This window comes from Penaeus chinensis, chromosome 20, assembly GCF_019202785.1.
Source record: "Penaeus chinensis breed Huanghai No. 1 chromosome 20, ASM1920278v2, whole genome shotgun sequence".
Taxonomy (NCBI): Eukaryota; Metazoa; Arthropoda; class Malacostraca; order Decapoda; family Penaeidae; genus Penaeus; species Penaeus chinensis.
In genome coordinates, this window is record NC_061838.1 from 14,860,186 (window position 1) to 14,883,344 (window position 23,159).

At 46.2% G+C, this 23,159-nt stretch overlaps 1 protein-coding gene across 1 annotated transcript; it reads left to right on the plus strand.

The window, feature by feature from the left end:
• The first annotated feature begins 1,956 nt into the window (after positions 1-1,956).
• Positions 1,957-16,712, plus strand: LOC125035915 (serine/arginine repetitive matrix protein 1-like). The gene is made up of 8 exons (XM_047628225.1): positions 1,957-1,969; positions 2,459-2,539; positions 4,658-4,959; positions 4,996-5,660; positions 5,855-6,312; positions 6,366-6,874; positions 16,386-16,488; positions 16,639-16,712. The coding sequence occupies exons 1-8, from the start codon at positions 1,957-1,959 to the stop codon at positions 16,710-16,712; spliced, it is 2,205 nt and encodes a 734-aa protein (XP_047484181.1).
• The last annotated feature ends 6,447 nt before the right edge of the window (positions 16,713-23,159 follow it).

Below are 23,159 nucleotides of genomic sequence, written 5' to 3' on the forward strand. Positions count from 1 at the left end.
TGAACGTATATATGTATATAAAAATGTATATATAAACGTAAATATATCGAATATCATATACATGTGCATATACATACATATATATGCACAAACATATATATACACATACATATATATACACATTTGTATAAATATAAAGTTGAATATATAGATATATGCATATATATATACACAATATACATTTATAATATATATACACATATGCATATAAATCATATATACACATATGCGCGCTCATACACATACACACACGTGCGTACACACACATGTACACATACACACACACACGTGAAAGAACACCAGATACTAACCATGAAAACTTCTAAAGACAAAGGAAAATCTAGGCAGCTACATTCACCGTCTGAAGCTCACGGAGGGAGCAGAGCGTCTGGGCGTTTGGAGGAGGACGAGGACGAGGACGATGAGGACGACGACCACGACGACGACGAAGAAGGTGGAGGAAAACGCAACGACCTATTCAAAATTGGAAGAGAAAACTCGAATAAATTATGGGGATACTATTTTAAAATTCACGTTTTTGGAGGAAAGCTATTCATTCAGGTTAGCTTTCAATTTATATTTCCATTGGCTTTCTAAACATGTTTAAATTCAGGTCACATTGGGAGGTGCCAAGAACTTCATATTTACTATAAGGAAAAGGACGATTTTCTTTCAGAGAATGACTTCTGATTGAGGACTTGTTTGGGTTTGAGAGCTTGGTATTTGCTACCGAGAGAGACGCTGGGTAAAGGAAAATCTGATTTTTTAAAATATATTTCCTATAAACAACGATCTTGGGGGATGAGTGGGGGGGGGGACGGGGGCTGAAGGAGGGGGGTGGCAATCGGAGCCTGGAGAAATCGAACAAAGGGATTTATGAAACCTTAAAAATTCACCTTTTCCAAAATACGAGTCAGTCCGACGGACGAAATGGGCAGAATTACCAAAGTGGCTCCCGAGTGAAAAGCGCAAAGCGAGATGCGCAGAAAGTCCATTTTCAGAAACGCCGAGTCAAGTTTCTAACAATGCAATTAAAGTATAACACTTTAGTCACACGTAAGTAAACAGTGTGGCATCAGGCGAATCCAGAACTCCAAACCTAACCTTAACTACCGTCTATTTATTCCCTAGAAGGGGGGAGGCCTCATGTACACCCCCCCCCCCCCTTAGTTAGTACTACGTGTCAAGTGACACAGCAAAGTTACAGAAAATGTCACACATACCGTCAGTGTGGAGGTGCAGGTGAGCTGCCCCGCCGTAGTCTTGCTTGGACACCGAAGGTCCCTCCCTGCAGTTGCAAGGGAGGCTCTCGCCGAGCTGTGCGACCGCCGCGGAGCCAGCAACAGGCCGCCCGGCCTACGAAAAAGAAAGAAACGCGTTCATTAATAACACAGGAATGATCTAGGATGATAACAGCGACACAAAGGTAACAAGACCAGATTTAAAAGAAACTCTTACCACGTCACCTTGACGACAGAAGCACGAGGGTCTGTCCCCTCCGAGGCCCCGGGGGGAACTGGGGCGGCGGCGGGCGCGTTCCGCCGCGTGGGAGGCAGTCAAGGAAACAAGCGGTCGCGTCGTTAGATAGTTAACAACGGATCGTGCAAAGGAGAAGGAAACACGAAATAAAAACGCGTGTAGTTTTGAGAAAGCAGCAAAGCAGATGCAACAGCATTCAAAAACGAGAGGAAAGAGAATGAGGAATATGAAAAAAAAAGAAAGAAGAAATAACTAATCGGAAATGATTTCCAGGTTAGTCAACGGCAAGCGCGCCCTTTTGGCCAACGGAAACCGAACTAATGAAGTGGCTACTTCTTTTTCTCTGCCTCACTTAAAGTAACCAGAAAACATGCTACATCATTTTCTTATATACAGAACATTATCTGAACGCAAAATCGTAGTAGGCCTATAATGAATATAGAGATTCTGATAATTTGAACATCAAATATGGCGAATATGGCACTGCCATGTAGAAACATATACATCTATCAAATTTTGAACAAAATTAATCTATGCACATATTAAAAAACAAAAAAAAGTTTATGATATTCACGCCTGTTATCTCTCATCCAGCAATGGAGCTTCCCTGGAGGCGATTTGGCAATGTCGTTTGTTCAACCTCTCTTTGATAACGGTCTGTGAACTAATAAATGCTCTTAAGATATAGAAATCAAAGGAATTCAATTCCATTTCGTGCTTTCTTATTCTAGAAGAGAGAGTGGTGTTAGGAAATGCAAATGAAATAGACATTTATTAATTAACAAACTAATGTTATACAGGAGCCGTCCGTGGCAACACTGTTTCCAAGCATCCTCCTCACTCGCGGGATAAAACGCTCGTGCCCTCGGCTTCGGCGAAGGGAAGGCGACCGAAGTTCATGTTGCAGTATGAGGGGAGATGCAATAGAGCGCATGGCAATGTAAAGTAGTCTCTCCCAGTCTCTTTAAGGAATATACAGGGCAAAACGACGCCACGCCGTGGCTTCGACTGGAGTGTGTTGCCAACTCGAGTTCGTCAGTTTCCAGACATGGTAATATTCGTAAGTCTGTGGGAGAAGGGGGGGGGGGGGCGAGATATTTAGCATTGTTTTATACCTCCTGGAGTGAGACGACGTGATATTGCATACTGCATATATACATATATACGGGCCCCGATTTTCCTAGCAAAGGGAGTGTGGTCACCGATTGTTAGTTGCAAAAGGAGTGAGGTCACCGATTGTTACTTGCACTCCCTTATTTCTTTTGCAACGAACAATCGGTGACCTCACCCCCTTTGCAACAAACACTCTGTGCCCTCACTTCCTATTGCAAGTAAGAATCGATGACCTCATCGATTGTTACAAAAGGGAGTGAGGTCACTGATTGCTTCTTGAGAGGGAATGAGGTACCGACTGTTCCTTGCAAAAGGAAGTGAGGTCACCAATTGCTTCTTGCAAAGGGAGTAAGATCACCGATTGTTCCTTGCAAAATAAGTGAGGTCACCGACTGTTACTTGCAAAAGGGAATGAGGTCACCATTTGTTCCCTGCAAAAGGAAGTGAGGTCACTGATTGCTTCTTGCAAAGGGAGTGAGATCCCCGATTATTTCTTGCAAAATAAGTGAGGTCACCGATTGTTACCTGCAAAAGGGAACAATCGGTGACCTCACTTCCTTTTGTAAAGAGTCGATTATTATCATTTCTTTTTCCTGACCTCAAACATTGAAATGTTATTGTTAATGCTCTTAAGGAACTGTTCAAAGTGTTTAAGTTAAGTTAAGTAAGTTTATTTACCTCCCTGGCTATTTGCTCAGGCGTGGGCAATCAAGATTACAGTTTTACATACATCTAACACAAGTAGTCTGTGACTACTGTAATTGTACATGGTAATATAGAAACATGTCATACATCATACAAAAATAATACGTTGATATGCTTTTGCCACTGTGTTTACATAACACTGTGTTTTTGTTTACGGCAGTTTTACATAATAAATTTAGGATATAATACGAGTATATCTTCCAATGTATCAGATGAAATGAAATATTCACATAGTTCTTTATACCTCATGTTAGGTGGTCTGAAAGGCTGTATCACATAACATTCCGAGATATAATGCTCAAGTGTTCGCTTGTTTTCTTTATTACACAGTCTACATTTAGATTCATCTGCACTTCTTGTACCGTGCAGTTGCCAATACATTCTGTAACCTAAACGTATTCTGACAATAACCACGTCACATTGTCTGGTTCGACTTCGGTGCCACCCATAGGAGGGCTTGCTATCTCTATACTGATCGTAGTGCCTTATGGTACAGCGTGAGTGTTCGTCAGATCTACTAGTTCTTCCTTATGAGAAATTTTCAATATATGTGCAACCCTAATAAGATCTATGTTCACAGTATCTTTGCTGCAGGCTTCCTTCGCCAATTTGTCAGCATGAGATGGTATCCATACAAATTGAATGTTGAAATTGCGCTCTGTTGCACAAGTTACGTTACGCTTAATGCAACTTACAATTTCTTCGTCGCCACCTGCTTTGAAAGAATTTAGTGTCCGAAGAGCACTCTGAGAGTCACAGAAAACTACTCCAGAGCCCCGAGACATTATGAATTCCGTTGCAAGGAGTATACCTGCCAGCTCCGTTTGTGTAGTGCTGGCCCAATTTTGCACTCTCATATTAACTTGATGTTGTAGTAAGCCATTTTTGTATACAGTACAAGCACAACCAGCTTTGTATCCAGACTGTACGGATCCGTCAACGTAACACTCGTATACATCATCGCCCATAGACTCTTCACCGTTGCTAATGCAATTTGTTGTAACACGCAGTTATATACACTATTTTTTTGTTGTAGACACGGAAGGTGCACGATCAATTTTGAATTTTTCCATGGTGGAATGGATCGACCCTGTGGTATTTTACTAAATGGGACATTGAGCATTGTAATGTTCATGGAGATTTTGTGTATTAGAGGGCACGCGTGTGTGTGATTAGTCACGTCTGCTTGCGTGATTTTATGCTGCATTTGTTTTTGGAAGTCTGAAAGATACAAGGGTTCCCTCAGAGCTTTGACCCCAAATATAGTGGAAATAAATATTATTCTATCAGAGATGGATGGTAGGTTAAGTTCTGACAAGAAATAAAACGCGGCACACGCGAACGCCAATCGCGCACGCAGCGGCACGCGACGACCTCGCCGCCGCCGAGGAGGGCAAGGAACACCTCAGGAGAACACCGAGGGCGAGCCCGCCTAGAAACCGCGGCCGAGACGCAAATCGCACACGCGGACGAGAAAGAACCTCCGCGCGACCGAGGAAGGAGAACGACCTAGCGAGCCGCAGGGCAGCGCACGCCCCTCGCGCCCAAGAGGGACGAGCACAGCCCCCTCGCACCCGAGGCAGCGAACGCCCTAGACATAAGAAGGACGAGCACGCCCATCCGCGACCGCCGGCCGTGCGCGCCGACCCTCGCGACCCTTGCGTGCAGAGACCGAACACATAGACCCCGCGGACGCAGCCCGCACCCATCGCACCCCGCGGCCGCTCCGACCCTCGCGACGCACGCGGGCGAGACCGCCCTCGACGCCCCGAAGGGCGGAGCAAGAACTCGCCAACAGCGGAAGAGCACGCCCATCGAACCGCGTCCGAGCACAGCCCTCGCGGCCCCCGCGGGCGACGCCCGACACTGCGCCCCCGCTTGGCGCGAAAGCCCTTACCCCTGCTGCCGCGCACCGCCCTAGCGCGCCGCGGGAGCAGCCAAAGACCTAGCGCCCCCGCGGGGCAGGCGCCCGCCCTACGAGAACCCGGCGGGCAGCGCAAGCACTACGCTTCACTGACCGGCTGGCGAGCCGCACAATCGACCAAAGCGGGAGAGAACAGAACTCGCGCCACCCGAGGGACGCGAACGGACCATCGCCCCAGTGAGGCCGAGCCTAAGAACTCGCGCCGCCGGGGCGCACGCAAAGCACTAGCGACCCAAGAGGGAGACGACGACCTAGCCACAGCGGGCGCCGCACGACCATCGAAGACCCGAGGGCGCGCAACCGAACTAGACACAGAGGGCGCGACCGCCTCTCGCGCACCGCTGGGCGAGACAGCCAACGCTACCCGCGGCCGCGCCCGCCATAGCCCACGGGGCAGCGCACGCAATGACGCCGCCGCGGAAGCGCCAGACCTGCGATAGCGAGCGTGCGGCAGCCCGCCCAAGACGCAACAGCGGGGCGCCCGCCACTAGCGCCAAAAAGAGGGCGAGCACGCAATAGACGAAGACCGCGGGGAGCGCCAGCCCTCGAGCACACACGCTGGCGCGCACGCCCTAACGCGCCACAAGCGGACGAGACACAATCGCCCACGCGTACGCGCAGAAATCGACGCAGCCGCGGGCGCGCCAGCCACATAGGCCACCGCGGGCGCGCCCGACCTCGCCCCGCGGCAGCGCCTCCGCCATTATCGACCCAACGCGGCCGCGCAAGAAATCGCGCCGCACGAGGGAGCGACCGCACTCGCGAACCCGACGGGCGACGTCCCGCCCTCGAGACCCAGGGGGACACGAGCCATGACCTGATCAGCGCCCCCGGAGGAAGAGCCAAGTACACTCAGCGCAAACAAGAGGGTCGAGACAGACTACGCGACACAGCGGAAGCAGACCGACACTCTAAACAGCAACCGGCAGCGTCTCCGCACTCCGAGCCGCGGCTGGCGCGCACGCACCTCAGACGTCACACAGAGGACTCGCCAGCACCTAGAGCCCCCGCTGGCGAGCCCGACCTCGAGCCGCCGCGGCGCGCACCAGCTCCCTCGCGCCCCCGGGCAGCGAACGCCATCGCGACCCGGCGTGAGCGACCCGAAATGAGACCAAGATGGAGACGCCCGGCCATCGCGACACAGCGGACGCAGCCCGCACACGGACACCGCGGAAGCGCACCGGACCTAGTGCACAAAAGAGGGAGAGCCGAATAGCTCAACGCGGACGAGAACGAACCTCGCGAACCCGAGCCCGCGACCGCCCTAGCGCCACCGCTTGGGAGCGCAGGCAATACGAGACACCGCGGGCGCTCACGGAATCTCGCGCCAACGTGGAACGCGCCGCACTCGACACCCGCGGAACGAGCCCGCACTCGCGCAAACGACGGGCGAGCCACGCAACTCGGCCCCAGCGGGCGCCGACCTGCCTCGCGCCCAAGAGGCACGCGCCGCAACTCGCAAAAAGGCGAAGGCCGCGCCGCCCTCGAGACAAGAGGGCGCGCCAGCACCTCGCGCCCCCGCGGAGCGCCTGCCCAAGCCCACAAGCTGAGCGAAAGCCACTCGAGCCAAGCGGGCGCGACCGACCACTCGCGACCCATGACGGTAGAGCCAGCCTCGCCAAAGCGGCCAGCGCCAGACCACTCTACCCGCTGGCGAGCCCGCCCCCACTTTCCCCCTACTTGCGCTCCCTCCACTCTCCCCCTCCCTCTACCCTCCCACTCTCCCCCCTATTCCTCTCCCTTCCTCTCTCCCCCTCTTTCCTCCTCCCTCCCACTCTCCCCTCTTGCTCTCCCTCCACACTCTCCCCCTCTTGCTCTCCTCCACTCTCCCCCTCTTCTTGCTCTCCCTCCATCTCCCTCCCTCCTTCCGCTCCCTCCACTCTCCCCTCTCTTGCTCCTCCCTCCCCAACTATCCCCATCTTCCTTCCTCCCCCTCCCCTCCCCCTCTTCCTTCCTCCATCTCCCCTCTTTTCTCTCCCTTCAGTCTCCCCCTCTTGCTCTCCCTCCACTCTCCCCCCCTTCCTCTCCCCTCCACTTCCCTATTCCTCTCACCTCCCACTCTCCCCCTCCTGCTCTTCCCTCCACTCTCCCCTCTTCCTCTCCCTCCCTCTCTCCCCCTCCGTTGCTCTCCCGTCCAGTCTCCCCCTCTTCCTCTCCCTCCCACTCTCCCCCTCTTGCTCTCCCTCCCACTCTCCCCCTCTTCCTCTCCCTCCCACTCTCCCCCTCTTCCTCTCCCTCCCACTCTCCCCCTCTTCCTCTCCCTCCCACTCTCCCCTCTTCCTCTCCCTCCCACTCTCCCCCTCTTGCTCTCCCTCCCACTCTCCCCCTCTTGCTCTCCCTCCCACTCTCCCCCTCTTGCTCTCCCTCCCACTCTCCCCCTCTTGCTCTCCCTCCCACTCTCCCCCTCTTCCTCTCCCTCCCACTCTCCCCCTCTTGCTCTCCCTCCCACTCTCCCCCTCTTGCTCTCCCTCCCACTCTCCTCCTCTTGCTCTCCCTCCCACTCTCCCTCCTCTTGCTCTCCCTCCCACTCTCCCCCTCTTCCTCTCCCTCCCACTCTCCCCCTCTTGCTCTACCTCCCACTCTCCCCCTCTTGCTCTCCCTCCCACTCTCCCCCTCTTCCTCTCCCTCCCACTCTCCCCCTCTTGCTCTCCCTTCCACTCTCCCCCTCTTCCTCTCCCTCCCACTCTCCCCCTCTTGCTCTCCCTTCCACTCTCCCCCTCTTCCTCTCCCTCCCACTCTCCCCCTCTTGCTCTCCCTTCCACTCTCCCCCTCTTCCTCTCCCTCCCACTCTCCCCTCTTCCTCTCCCTCCCACTCTCCCCCTCTTCCTCTCCCTCCCACTCCCCCCTCTTCCTCTCCCTCCCACTCTCCCCCTCTTGCTCTCCCTCCCACTCTCCCCCTCTTGCTCTCCCTCCCACTCTCCCCCTCTTGCTCTCCCTCCCACTCTCCCCCTCTTGCTCTCCCTTCCACTCTCCCCCTCTTCCTCTCCCTCCCACTCTCCCCCTCTTCCTCTCCCTCCCACTCTCCCCCTCTTGCTCTCCCTCCCACTCTCCCCCTCTTGCTCTCCCTCCCACTCTCCCCCTCTTGCTCTCCCTTCCACTCTCCCCCTCTTCCTCTCCCTCCCACTCTCCCCCTCTTGCTCTCCCTCCCACTCTCCCCCTCTTGCTCTCCCTTCCACTCTCCCCCTCTTCCTCTCCCTCCCACTCTCCCCCTCTTGCTCTCCCTCCCACTCTCCCCCTCTAGCTCACCCCCTCTTGCTCTCCCTTTCCTTTGCCTCTCCCTTTCGTTATCCCTCTCCTTTTCCTATCCCTCTCGTTCTCCCTTTCCCTCACTCGCTCTCCCTCTTCCCCTTCCCTCTCTCGCTCTCACTTTCCCTTACCTCCGTGTCACTATCCCTTTCTCTTCGCTCTCCCTCTCTCCCTCTCCCTTCTTTCCCTCTGGCTCTCCTGTTCTTTTCCCTCCCCCTATCTCTTCCCTCTCCCTCTCTCACTACCCTTTCTCTTACCTCTCCCTCTCGCTAATCCTTTCTCTTCCCTCTCTCGGTCTCACCCTAGTTCTCCCTTTCCCTTCCATCGCCCTCTCTCGCTTTCCCTTTCCCTTCCGTCCCCTTCTCGCTCTCCCTTTCCCTCCCACTCTTCGCTCTCCCTCTCCCGTCTGTCCTTTCCCCCTCCCTCTTGCTCTCCCTCTCCCGTCTGTCCTTTCCCCCTCCCTCTCGCTCTCCCTCTCCCGTCTGTCATTTCCCCCTCCCTCTCACTCTCCCTCTCCCTTCTTTTCCTCTCCCGTCTGTCCTTTCCCCCTCCCTCTCGCTCTCCCTTTCCTATTGCTCTCCTGTTCTTTTCTCTCCCCCCTTTTCCCTCTCCCTCTCGGTCTCTTTCCTGCTCGCCCTTTCCCTTTCCCTTCCATCTCGCTCTCCCTTAACCTTTCCCCTTCCCTTCCCTCTCACTCTCTCTCCCTTTCCTTCGCTCTCCTCTCTTCATCTCCCTTACACTTCCTCTTGTTCTCCCTTTCCCTCTCGTCTTCCTCTTTCGCTCTCACTCCCTTACCTCTCCCTCTCTCTCGCTCGCTCTTCCTCTCCCTCTAGCTCGCTCCCCTTTCTCCTTTCCCTCTCCCTTCTCTCCTTTCCCTCTCTCTCGCTCCCCTTTCCCTCCCCCTTTCTCTTCCTTCCCTCTCCCTCTCGCTCTCCCTTTCCTCTCCCTCTCTCGTTCTCCCTTTCCCTTTCGTCCTCCTCTCTCGCTCTTCTTTTCCCTCCTTCTCTCGCTCTCCCTTTCCTTTCCCTCTCCCTTTTCTCCATTCCCTCTCCCTCTCTCGCTCCCCCTTCCATCTCCCTCTCTCACTCTCTTTCCCTCTCGCTCTCCCTTTCCCTCACTTTCCCTCTCGCTCTCTTGCTCTCCTTATCCCTTCCCTCTCTCTGTCGCTATCCCTGCCCCTTCCCTCTCGCTTTCGCTTTCCCTTTCTTTTTGCTCTCCTCTCGCTCTCACTTTCACTTTCCCTTACCTCTTCCTCTCATACTCTCCATTTCCCTCCCCTCTCGCTCTCGCTCTCCTTTTCCTCTCCCTCTCGTTCTTCCTTTCCTTCCCTCTCCCTCTCTTGCTCTCCCTTTCCCTCTCGCTCTCTTGTTCTTTTCCCTCCTTTCTCTTCCCTCTCTCGCTCTCGCTCTCCCTTTCCCTTCCATCTCCCTCTCTTTCCCTTCCGTTCCCCTCTCCCTCTCTTGCTCTCCCTTTCCCTTCCATCTCCCTCGCACTCTTTCCCTTCTATCTCCCTCACACTCTTTCCCTTCCTTTCACCTCTCTCCCTCTCCCTCTACCTTCTCTCCTTTCTCTCTCCCTTCTCTCCTTTCCATCTCCCTCTCTTGCTCCCCCTTTCCCCCTCTCTCCTGTTCTTTTCCCTCTCCCTTTCCCTTTCGTACCCCTATATTGCTATCCATTTCCCTCACTCCCTTCTATCGCTCTCTTGCTCTCCCTTTCCCTTCCCACTCGCTCTCCCTTTATCTCACTCTCCCTCTCGCTCTTCCAACCCCTCCCTCTCCCTTCTCTCCTTTCCCTCTTCCTCTTTCGCTCTCCCTCTCCCTTCTATTCTTTCCCTCTCCCTGCCTTGCTCTCTCTTCCCCTCTCTCGCTCTCTTCTTTTCCCTCCCTCTTTCTCTTCCTTTCCTCTCCCTCTCCCTTCCTCTTCCCTCTCACTCTCGCTATCCCTTTCTCTCCCCTCTCCCTCTCTCGTTCTTCCTTTCCCTTCCCTCTCGCCCTCCCTCTCCCTCTCTCGCTCTCCTCCCTTTCCCTGCCTTTCTTGCTCTCCCTTTCCCTCTCTCGCTCTCCTGTTATTTTCCCTCCTTTCTCTTTCCCTCTCCCTCTCGCTCTCACTTTCCCTTCCATCCCTCTCCCTATCCCTTCTCTCCTTCCCCTTCCATCTCCCTCTCACTCTCCCTTTCCCTTCCATCCCTCTCCATTCTCTCCTTTCCCTCTTCCTCTCTCTTTTCCTCTCCCTTTCCCTCTCGCTATCCTGTTCTTTTCCCTACCACTTTCTCTTCCTTCCCACTCGCTCTCTTGCTCTCCCTCTCCCTTCCCCTTCCCTTTCGCTCTCCCTTTCCTTCGCTCTCTCTCGCTCTCCCTTCCACTCTCCCTCTCTTGCTCTTCCTTTCCCTTCCGTCTTCCTCTCTCGCTTTCACTTTCCCTTACCTCCCTCTCGCTATCCCTTTCTCTTCCCTCTCCTCTCGCTCTTTCTTTCCTCTCCCTCTCTCTTTCTCCCTTTCCTTCCATCTCCCCCTCGCTCTCCCTTTCCCTTCCGTCCCCCTCTCTCACTCTCCCTTTCCCTCTCCCTCTCTCGCTCTCCTTCCCCTCCCCCTCTCTCTCCCTTTCCTTACCATCTCCCTCTCTGGCTCTCCCTTTCCCTCACTCTCTCCCTCTCCCTTTCTCTTCCCTCTCCCTCTCTCGCTCTCCCTTCTCTCCTTTCCCTTCCATCTCCCTCACTGTCTCTCCCTCTCTCGCTATCCCTTTCTCTTCCTTCTTCCTCTCTCGCTCTCCCTTCTCTTCTTTCCCTCCCCCTCTCTCTTCCTTTCCCTTCCATCTCCCTCTCTGGCTCTCCCTTTCCCTCACTCTTTTCCTCTCCCTCTCGCTATCCCTTTCTCTTCCCTCTCCCTTTCCCTTCCGACCCCCTCTCTCACTCTCCCTTTCCCTTCCACTCTTCCTCTATCGGTCTTCCTCTCCTCTCGCTCTCCTGTTCTTTTCCCTCGCTCTCTCTTTCTCTTTCCCTTCCCTCTCGCTCTCCCTCTGCTTTCCCCTTTCCCTTCCCCTTTTCTTTCCTCTTCCCTCTCCCTCTCCCTTTCCTTCGCTCTCCTCTCTTGATCTCCCTTTCCCTTCCCTCTCCCTCTCTTGCTCTCCCTTTCCCTCCCCCTTTCTCTTCCCTCTCCCTCTCTCGTTCTCCCTTTCCCTTCCGTCCCCCTCTCTCGCTCTCCTTCCCCTTTCTCCTTTCCATCTCCTCCCTTCTCTCCTTTCCCTCTCCCTCTCTCGCTCCCCCTTCCGTCCCCCCTCTCTCGGGAGGGAGAACGAGAGGGAGAAGGAAGGGGAAGGGAGAGAGAGGGAGAAGGAAAGGGAAGGGGAAGATAGTGAGAGGGAGAGGGAAGGGAAAGGGGGAAAGGGAGGAGAGAGAAGGAAGGGATAGGGAGAGGGAAAGGAAAGGGGAGAGCGAGAGAGGGAGAGGGAAGGGGAAGGGAGAGCGAGAGAGGGAGGGGAGGGGGAAGGGGAAGGGAGAGTGAGAGAGAAGGAGAGGGAGAAGGAAAGGTAAAGCGATAGAGGGTGAGGGAAGGGAAAGGGAAGGGGGAAGGGAAGGGAGAGCGAAGAGAAAGGGAGAGCGAGAGAGGGAGAGGGAAGGGAAAGGGAGAGCGAGAGAGGGAGAGGGAAGGGAAAGGGAGAGCGAGAGGGAAGAGAAAGGGAGAACGAGAGAGGGAGAGGGAGAAGAGTAAGGGAGAGGGAGAAGGAAAGGGAAAGCGATAGAGGGAGAGGGAAGGGAAAGGGAGAACGAGGAGAGGGAAGGGAAAGGGAGTGGAAAGGGGAAGTTAGACCGAAAGAGGGAGAAAGAGAAGGAAAGGGAAAGCGATAGAGGGTGAGGGAAGGGAAAGGGAAGGAGAGGGAGAGGGAAGGGAAAGGTAGACCAAGAGAGAGAGGGAGAGGGAAGGGAAAGGGAGAGCAAAAGAGGGAGAGGGAAGGGAAAGGGAGAACGAGAGGGAGAGGGAAGGAAAAAGAAAAGGGAGAGGGAGGGGAAAGAGAGCGAAGGGAAAGGCAGGGTGAGAGGGAAAGGGATGTGAAAGGGAGAACGATAGGGAGAGGGAAGGGAAAGGGAGCCCGAGAGAGGGAGAGGAAAGGGGGAGAGCGCGAGAGGGAAGGAAAAGGGAGAGCGAGAGGGAAGGGAAAGGGAGAGAGGGAAGGAGAAGGGAGAGTGAGAGGGAAGGGAAGGGTATTGCTATTATGGTAGTATCTTTATAATTATAATTTTTTGTTAATATTATTATATCTCATTTATGTTAATCTTTCTGTTATTTTATCATCACTTATTATCAGCCCCATTGTCATTTATATATCTTCCTCCCTCTCCCTCTCTCTTTTTCCCTCCCTCCCTCTCCCCTCTCTTTCTCTCCCTGTCCCGCACAGATAAAGGGGCACAGCAAACACGTCGACCGATGATTTGGAACAAATAGAAATAGATCAAATATCAGAAACGCTCATACATTCAAAAGGAAATTAAAAGAACATCTCTTCAATCACTAATAACATCAGATTTAACTATATACGAATAGGCTCTACGTGTATTGTATTTAATGGAATAAAGTATGTCGAGTTTGAAATTGAACTTATCTCTTTCCTCCCTTAGTTTTTTTATTCTCTTCCTTTCTTTTTCTGATACTACTCACTTCTATAATGTTGTTTTCTTTTGTCATCCTCTCTCCTTTCGGTTTCGCCTACTCACTCTTCCCTTTTTCTTTGTTTGTCTCAGTATCTCTGTATCTCCGTCTGTTTCCTTCTTCCCACTTCTCTCTCCCCTCTGTGTGCATTATACATATTAATACATATATGTATACTTATATGTATACTTCATATACATAATTTATGTCTATGCATGTGTATATACATAGATAATTTATGTCTATGCATTTTCTTTTCGTCTCTTTTAACATCAAACAATTTTTATCACCAAAAAGTCTGAGGTTTCTATTTTTCTTTTCTTTTTTATGACGCATGTTATTAATCAATTGATTCGCTCACGATGAAGTTCCCAGAAGGGGAATGAGCATGTACGTTGTGTGCATTTAAGGTGTCCGCTCATTGACGCCGCCGCCGGTGCTGCGTGTGGGCCGCCCTCGCGCTCTTCGGTAGGATGTGTGCGTGCGTATGTGCGTTTCACATATACATTATAGACTTCCTCTCTTCCCTGACCTCCCTGTTTACTATGTTTATGCATGCAAAAAGTAAGAGAACAGATTAATATATGTATTTGCATATTTTCTTACGTGAGAATCCAGGTATAACAAATTCTTATTACCTTTGTGTATATATATATGTGAAATATATATGTATATATATGCGTGTGCGCGCGCACGCACATATATGTATATATATACATGAATGTGTATATATATATATTCATGTATGCGCTTTCTACCTCAGTAGAAATGCTATATGTTTACTACATGTATTTATCTATTCATCATTCTACAAATACATGATCTGAAGTGCCATCGCTACTTTGCCGAAAATCTTTGCATTGCACACTAGTCCCCAGTGAAAGTGACGGAAAAAGAAAGAAAAAGAGCACAGCTGGATGTCGCTTTCTTGAATTTATGATGTGTTGTGAGCGCTTGTGTTTACATGCGTGCTTGCTGTGCGTGTGTGAAAGAAAGAAAGACAGAAAGAATAACTCTCCTCCAAGGGTAGTCATAAGACAGGGATAATAATCTTTATTTGGGTGACAATTGTATCATTACCAATAATGATAATGATAACACCAGCTACAATATCAATAAATATGATGATAATAGTAACAACAGTAACAAAAATAATGATAATTATATTGATAACAAGAATAATGATAATAATAGTGATGCCAATGATAATTATAATAACAAGAATAATGATAATGATAATGGCAATGACAATAACAATTACAAAGATAATGAAGATAATAATAGTTATAATAATAACAACGAAAACAGCAATAACAACAGTCATGATGATAATAATAATAATGATAAAAAGTCGTAATGAAGGAATAGCAATAATAATAATACTTATAATAAATGATATATACATAACCTAATACAGACATATCTATGTATTTACATATTTGAATCTTATATATTTATTTATATATTTACATGTTTACACTTATATATGTATATATTTACAGATTTATACATTTACTCATTTATATATCTAAAGATTTATATATATACATTAATCATTTATTTACATAATTCATACATTTGTTTATTTACATAGATTATAAATCTATACATATATATAATATATATATACATAAATTATACATTGATTCATATATATATATATATATATATATATATAGATAGATTTATACATTTATCCATTTATATTCATACACATATATTTATATTTATCCAAATTTTCATTTTTATATATTTACATATTTTCATGTTTATATATATATATATATATATATGTAAAAATAAATATATATATAAATAAATATATATATATATATATAAATGTAAATATTATTAATATATATATAAATATAAATATATATATTAAAAATATTTACATTTATATATATATATATATATATATATATATTTATATGTACTTATATATATATTTATTTATTTATATATATATATATATACGTATATCTATATACATGTACACACTTATGTATACACATATGTATATACATACATCTGTAAATCTATATATATAGGTGTACATCTCTATATATGTATATAAAAACATAAAAATATAATTACATATGTATGTCTATGCATATACATGTATATGTATATGCATGTAAATATGTATATGTATGTGTATGTATATGTATACATGTACATGTATATGAATATATGTATATACATGGTTATGTATATGTGTGTATATATATATATATATATATATATATATATATATATATATATATGGTTATGTGTAGATATATATGTATATATGAATATATCTAAGTCATCAGAACAATTATTCCAATCGCCAATATTAAAGGAGTCAAATAACATGAAATCTCAACATCACCGCCTCTTGCAATTTCAACATTGTTTAACTTATTCATTAGCCTTGCAACATAGATTTTCCAGAGAAATTATTGGCTGGTACTGTGGAGTGTGGGACGGTGGCGATGGTGGTGATGCTGATGGTGGTGGTGATGGTGGTGGTGATGGTGGGGGTGATGGTGGCGATGGTGGTGGTGATGGTGGTGGTCGTGGTGGTGGTGATGGTGGCGATGGTGATGGTGACGATGGTGGTGATGGTGATGACAATGATGGTGGTGGTCATGGCGAAGGTGGTGACGACAATTATGGTGATGGTGGTGGTTGTGATGGTGGTAGGTTGGGGGTGGTGGTGATGGTGGTGAGTTGAGGGTGGTGGTGATGGTAGTGGTGGCGATGGTGATGGTGGTGATGGTGGTGGTCGTGGTGGTGGTGATGGTGGCGATGGTGATGGTGACGATGGTGGTGATGGTGATGACAATGATGGTGGTGGTTGTGATGGTGGTGTTAGTGGTATTGATGGCGGTGGTGATAGTGACGATGGTGATGGTCGTGATGACAATGGTGATGGTGGTCGTGGTGATGACAATGGTGGTGATTGTGGTGGTGATAGCGGTGATGGTGGTAGTGGTGATAGCGGTGATGGTGGTCATTTTGATAGCGGTGATGGTGGTCGTGGTGATGACAATGATGGAGATGGTGGTGATTGTGGTGATGGTGGTGGCGATGGTGATAGTCCCACCTCTCCCTCTCTGCCTGTCTCTGTTTATCTCTGGCTCTGTGTCTGTCTCTCTCTGTTTCTCTGCCTCTCTCTAATACCTATTGTTAAAACAATAGATGATCAGTTAAAATTCTAAAAATAGTCATGATGTACATCTCTTACTGGTTGAGGAGCCAAAGGTTAACGCGACTTTCAAATTGTTGTAGCGACGTTGCGTGATAGAGGTTGGTGTTCCTGACCACGTGGTTCCAAAGGCGCCCATATCTTGCGAAGGCGAGGGACACACGCACTTGGCTGGAGTCGTGTGGAGTGGGAAGGAGTGGGATTGACAGATGTGGAGACTGCACTACGTTAACATTATACATTGCACAACGGCCGCCATCGTTGCGCCGCTGTTACTATGGTTGAAGTGTGGCATCCAGACTGTACTCCGTAAGACTGCAGATTTGCGACTTATAGAGTATTGCTACACCAGGCCCATCCAGGAGATGGCTGATGGGACAGATGCATGCAAGCTTACTGCCATTCTCTAGGAATGCTCAGGATCTCACTTCCCATCACTAGGAATGCTTGGAACCTAAGTTATATTCACTAGGAATGCTTGGGATCTACCATTCACCAGGAATACTCAGCATCTACTTTTCACTAAGAATGCTCAGGATCTAACCTGAGTGCACCAGGAATGTTAGGAATCTAACTACCATTCACTAGGAATGCTAGGGATCTAACTACCATTCACTAGGAATACTTGAGATCTAACTACCATTCACAAGAAATACAAAGGATCTAACTACCATTCACTAGGAATGATTGGGTTCTTACTACCATTCCAAACGAATGATCGAGATCTCGACTAACATTCAAAAAGAGTGCTTGGGATCTCATTGACCATCAATAGGAAAGCTTGTGGCCTCATTTATATTCACTCGGAATGCTTGGGATATAACTACTATTCAAATGGAAGGTGCGGGATCTACCATTAAAAAGGATTGCTCAGTTCCTGCCATTCACCAGGAATGTAAAGGATCTAACTACCATTCACCAGGAATGTTAAGGATCTAACTACCATTCACTACAAATGCTCGGGATCTCAATAGGAATGCTAGGGATTTAACTATCATTCAAAAGGAATGCTCAAAATCTAACTACCAATCACTAGCAATGCTCGGGATATCACTATCATTCACTACAAATGCTCGGGATCTCACCTTTCAAAAGGGATCCTCAGGATCTAAAATTCAAAAGGAATGCTATTCACACTAGGAATGCTCGAGATCTAACAATCACTCAAGAGGAATGCTAGGGATCTCACTGCCATTCACTAGGAATGCTAGGGATTTATCTACCATTGACTAGGAATGCTAGGAATCTCATTGCCATTCGCTAGGAATGCTCAGGATCTCTCTACCACATGAAAGCATTCACTAGGAATGCTCAAAATCTAACTACCATTCCCTAGGGACCTCACTAACATATAAAGGGAATGCTTGGGATCTCACTACCATTCAAAAGGAATGCTCAAGATCTCAAGACAATGCAATAGGAATGCTTGTGTCCTCACTTTCACTACCATTCAAAAGGAATGTTCGGGATTCAACTACCATTCCCTACAAAGGCTAGAAATTAACTACCATTTACTAGGAATGGTCAAGATCTCTCTACCATTCAAAATTAATGATTGGGATCTCACTACTATTCACTAGAAATACTAGGGATACCGATCTCTACCATTTAAAAATACTAATCAGGATCTACCTTTCACTAGGAATGCTTAGGATCTAACTTTCCATTCACCAGGAATGTTCAGGATCTTACTATTATCAAATACGAATGGTCGAGATCTCACTACCATTCCCCAGGAATGCCTGGGATCTAACATTTAAGAAAAATGCCCATATTCTCATTATGATCATTCAATGGGAATGCGTGTGACCTCATTCACTAGGAATGCTCGGGGTCTACCATTAACTTGGAGTGCCTGGGATTTAACTAACATTCAAAGGGAATATTTGGGATCTAACTACCATTCACTAGCAATGATCTAGAATTAACTGTCATTCAATAGGAATCTTTGGGAACTAACTACAATTCCATAGCAATGTTTAGGATCTCTATAATTTTAGGGGATGTTCAGGGTCTAACTACCATTCCAAAGGAATGCTCGGAATCTAACTACCGTTCAGAAGGAATGCTTAGGACTCATCATTCATTAGGAATGCTTGGGATATGATTACAATTCCATAGGAATACTCAGGATGTAACTGCCATTCACAATAGGAATAATTGTGATCTTACTATCATTCCCTAGGAATGTTTGGGATCAAACTACAATTCAAAAAGGAATGCTTGGGATCTCACTACCTTTCAATAGGAATGTTTGGGATCTCCTTTTCACTAGGTATGTTAGAGATCAAACTATAATTCAAAAGGAATGTTCCACTATTTGTTACAAATGTTCAGGATCAAACTACCATTCACCAAAAAAACTCAGGATTTAACTACTATTTACTAGGAATGTTACAGATCTAAGAACCATTCAAAAGGAATGCTCGAGATCTCTATCATTTTGAGGAATGTTTAAGATCCAACTTCTCAAAATTATTGGTATCTCACTACCATTCACTGGGATTGCTCTGGATCTAACTACAATTCACCCGGAATATTTAGGATCTATCATTCAAAATCAATGCTCAGGATCTTACTGCCATTCACTAGGAATGCTTGGGATCCCACTACCATTCACTAAAAATACTCAGGATTTCTATGATTCAATAGGAAAACTCATGAGCTAACATTCACTAGGAATTCTCGCGCTCTCTCTACCACTGGATTGGAATGCTCGAAATCTCACAATCATTCACTAGAAAAGCTCGTATGCTCACAACCATTTACTAGGAATGATTGTCTCACTACCATTCAATAGGAATGCTCGGGATCTAAGTACCATTAAAAAAAAATTCTTGAGATTTAACTATCATTCAAAGGAAATGCTTAGAATCTACCTACCAATCACTAGCAAAGTTCCGGATTTAACTACTATTCACTAGAAATGCTATGGATCTAACTGCTATTCAAAATGAATGCTCAGGAGCTATCATTCACTGGGAATAATCATGTTATAATGACAATTCACAAGGAAAGCTCAGGATCTCATTCACTAGGAATGCTCATGACCTCACTACCATTCACTACGAATGCTCAGGAAATAACTACCTTTCACCAGGAATGCTCAAGATCTAACAACCATTCACTATGTAGCAGCACTACTCCGCAACCTGAAGCTCAGCATACTTTCCCAGGTTGGGTCATGCCAGGTCCGCCGTCGTGTCCGCGCTCATTGGACAGCAGGCTCCCCTTGTTTTCTGTGCACTTACACAGCGCTCGTGTACTTAAGCCGCAGAGGCCGTAAGCGAGATCAGCAATCCCCGATCCTCCAGCAGAGCAAGACCACAGCAGCAGCAGCACACAAGGACTGCCCAGTCCGAAGCCTACCGGGGAGCCTACCGGGTCTCCTGTAGATCTCCAACTTCAGCCTCCATCATCCACCTACACAGTCCCTCCCCAAAGAGATAAGACACCTGAACAAGATAGTAGATGCAACCATACCATCTACTATAACTAGCAATGCTCAGGATTTAGATACTACTGACTAAGAGTGCATTGATCTAACTACAATCTCTAACATTCAAAAGAAAGACTCAGGATATATCATCCATTAGGATGTAACTACAAATGCTCGAGATCTAACAATCACTCCACAGTATATATATAGTATATACATATATATATATAGTATATATATATAGTATATATATATATACTATATATATATACTATATATATACATACTATATATATATATATATATATATATAAATATATAAGTACATATATATATATATATATATATATATATATACATACACAATACATGCATATATGTATATAAATGTATATATATTTAATGTATAACTATTTATCTATCAATCCATGAATAAGTTAGATTTACAAACTAATTTAAAATCCAAGGAAAAAAACAAAAACAAAAAAAAACAATGGTGTGAAATAAACTAAGAATTCACATTGTTAATTATCCTTACATTTAACACAATCTCATGTAATGTAAATCAGATGCTTATCACAAGAGAAAGACATTATACATTACACATTAAAGTGGTAACAATGGCATTTTTAAGGGAAAATTCACATAAAAGGCGTATTACTGGGATATCAAAACCCAAGCGTCATCAGTGCAAAAAAGTGGTAGGACAAAATGGTCCATCTAATTTTCATATTATATATAGACATACATGTTAAGCATCAAAAGGTGCTACTGAATGAACTACCACGTCAGAACACAAAATGCTACCCATAAAAACATCTAAAAACAAAGGAAAAACGAGCTAGTCACACCCGTCTGAGGATCACCGATTGTTTCTTGCAAAGGGAGTGAAGTCACCGACTGATACTTCCAATCGGTGGCCAATAGAGTGTAACGTAAAATAAGAAAAATCACAATTTTCATCAAATTCAACGAATTTAGTAAGCCATATTCTTAGGAGAGGAAAACATTCTACGGGGAAACGTATATTAACACGAGATCGAAACCCAAGAACGTGGCAGGTGAAAATAGTATATTTTAATTTACATAGAATAGTATAGAGACAAATCAAAATATATGATGACAATTTAAAGGTGCTAGTGAATTATACATATTCATATATATACATATATAAATATATGTATATATAAGCATATATATACATAAACGCCCACACATATATATACGATATATATAAATGTATATATATTTATATATTTATATGCACACACATATATATACGATATATATATATATATATGCACACATATTTAAGTATATATTTCTATACACAATATATATACTTATATATAAACGTATACACACACATATACATATATATATATATATATATATATATATATAAATGCTTACATGTTTATATATACATATATATGCAAATGTATACATATATATGTATATATATACCTATATGTATATTTATATATATACATATATCTGCATATATACATATTTATACATATATATGCATATCTATACATATATAATCCATCCTCTTACCACTATGCTGGTTAGACTGGAATGAAGGCTCATTAGATCTGTAAGAGTAGTTCGGGTTAGTGATAAGGATAAGTCCGATATGCGAAGCTGAGCTTCGCCCGGGCTATGCCAATGAGGGGAGCCCGGCCTGTGTCGACTAATGCCGACTCGCTAACGTGTGTCAGCTGGTGCTGACTCGTCTTAGTCCTTACCCGCCGTGGTGCCCAGTCACAGCAGTAACCTCCAGGCGACAATTGCAACTTCTCGCGCCTGGGCGGGGCGCGAACCGTCGACCCCTCGGATGAGAAGCCGACACGTTACCTCTGTATTAGCCCGGAGGCTGGGTTAGTGAGAGCGAAATGATTGGCGGCACTACCGACCTCGGCTAATGTGCGCAGACCACGCTCGTCTATGTGAGAGCGAACTTTTACAGGCATACACTTCTGTATATCCTCGAGCCAGGGGCGTCACTTAAGGGGGGGTATGGGGGGTGGTTCACCCCTCCAACTCTTTAAAAAAAAACCTTTTTGCAGGGCAAAATCTAGTTCTGCAGGGCAAATTTTCTCTTACGGAATCTGCCTCAATAGCCGATAAGTATTCAAGATATATAAATAACTATATGAAACTAATTGTTGATGATACTTGATTTATAACATACTTGATTTACAACATTTACAACAGGCTACTTATAAAGAACTAGTGAGCATTTTCTTTTTAGTGATTTGCAGGGCAAAAATTATTTTTTCAGGGCAAATTTACCCGTCACCCCCCTAACTCATAACATGAAGTGATGCTCTGCCTCGAGCATAAACAATTCTAGTAATTTATGGTACTCGAATGCATCAAGTTCACTCTCGACCCATTTTTTACACAAAAGTTGCTTTTGGCGGATAAATTCAACAAAGGTTTGTTTACCATCTTTACGGCAATTGCGGAAATCCTGTCTATAAGCCTCTGGTACCTTTTTTTATAAACATTTAACACAGCCTCTTTTATAACATGATAATTCTTTGACTGTACCAAATCCAGAGCTGAGAAAACCTCTTGTGCCCTGCCAATAAATGCACTGTGTACAAGTAATACCCACTTATCTTCGGGCCAACCATGCAAGGCAGCTACACGTTCTAAATGAATGAAAAAATACTCTGGCTCGGTTTCATTAAATTTAGGAACAAATTTAATTGCATCTTCTACACAAAAATTAGGTTAATGATCCTGATTAGGTCTCTGCATGAGCGCATCCGGTCATTCTCTTATTTAAACATCTCCAAGTCTAATTTACGGCTCTCCAGGTCATACTCGCGGGCAATCGTGACATCACGAGGACACACGTGCTCTAATTCATCCTCACTCAGCACATGGTGTTCTAACAAATATCCAGTCACTAAAGTACGAATTTCCTCCTTCCGTAAGGATGGCCGAATAGGGATGCAATAATGAGCGGCTAACTCACTCCACTGGGCTTTAGTAGACCGATCAGCGCTTCGGCTGACGGATTCTCAACGAAACTTTCAACACTGAACATAATGAATGAACAAGAAGAAACTTGACAATCACTAGTAGTACTAGTAGTGTGTGTGTGTGTGTGTGTGTGTGTGTGTGTGTGTGTGTGTGTGTGTGTGTGTGTGTGTGTGTGTGTGTGTGTGTGTGTGTGTGTGTGTGTGTGTGTGTGTGTGTGTGTGTGTGTGTGTGTGTCTGTGTGTGTGTGTGTAGGGAGTAGTATTTGTGTTTACTAACTTCTTCGCTAGTTTGACTGCGTGTGCCAAAGAACTCCTTTCCGTAGTGCCATCGAAAAAAAACAAAAACAATGTGGGAATGGTCCAAGGCAAGCTCAATATAAGTATAATACTATGATTCTAAACTTATATAGACCTTGGGC

Coding starts and splice junctions, on each gene's coding strand:
- LOC125035915 (XM_047628225.1), top strand. Junction 4,960..4,995: donor CCGACCCTCGCGACCCTTGC/GTGCAGAGACCG, acceptor CCGCGGACGCAG/CCCGCACCCATCGCACCCCG. Junction 6,313..6,365: donor GAACGCCATCGCGACCCGGC/GTGAGCGACCCG, acceptor ATCGCGACACAG/CGGACGCAGCCCGCACACGG.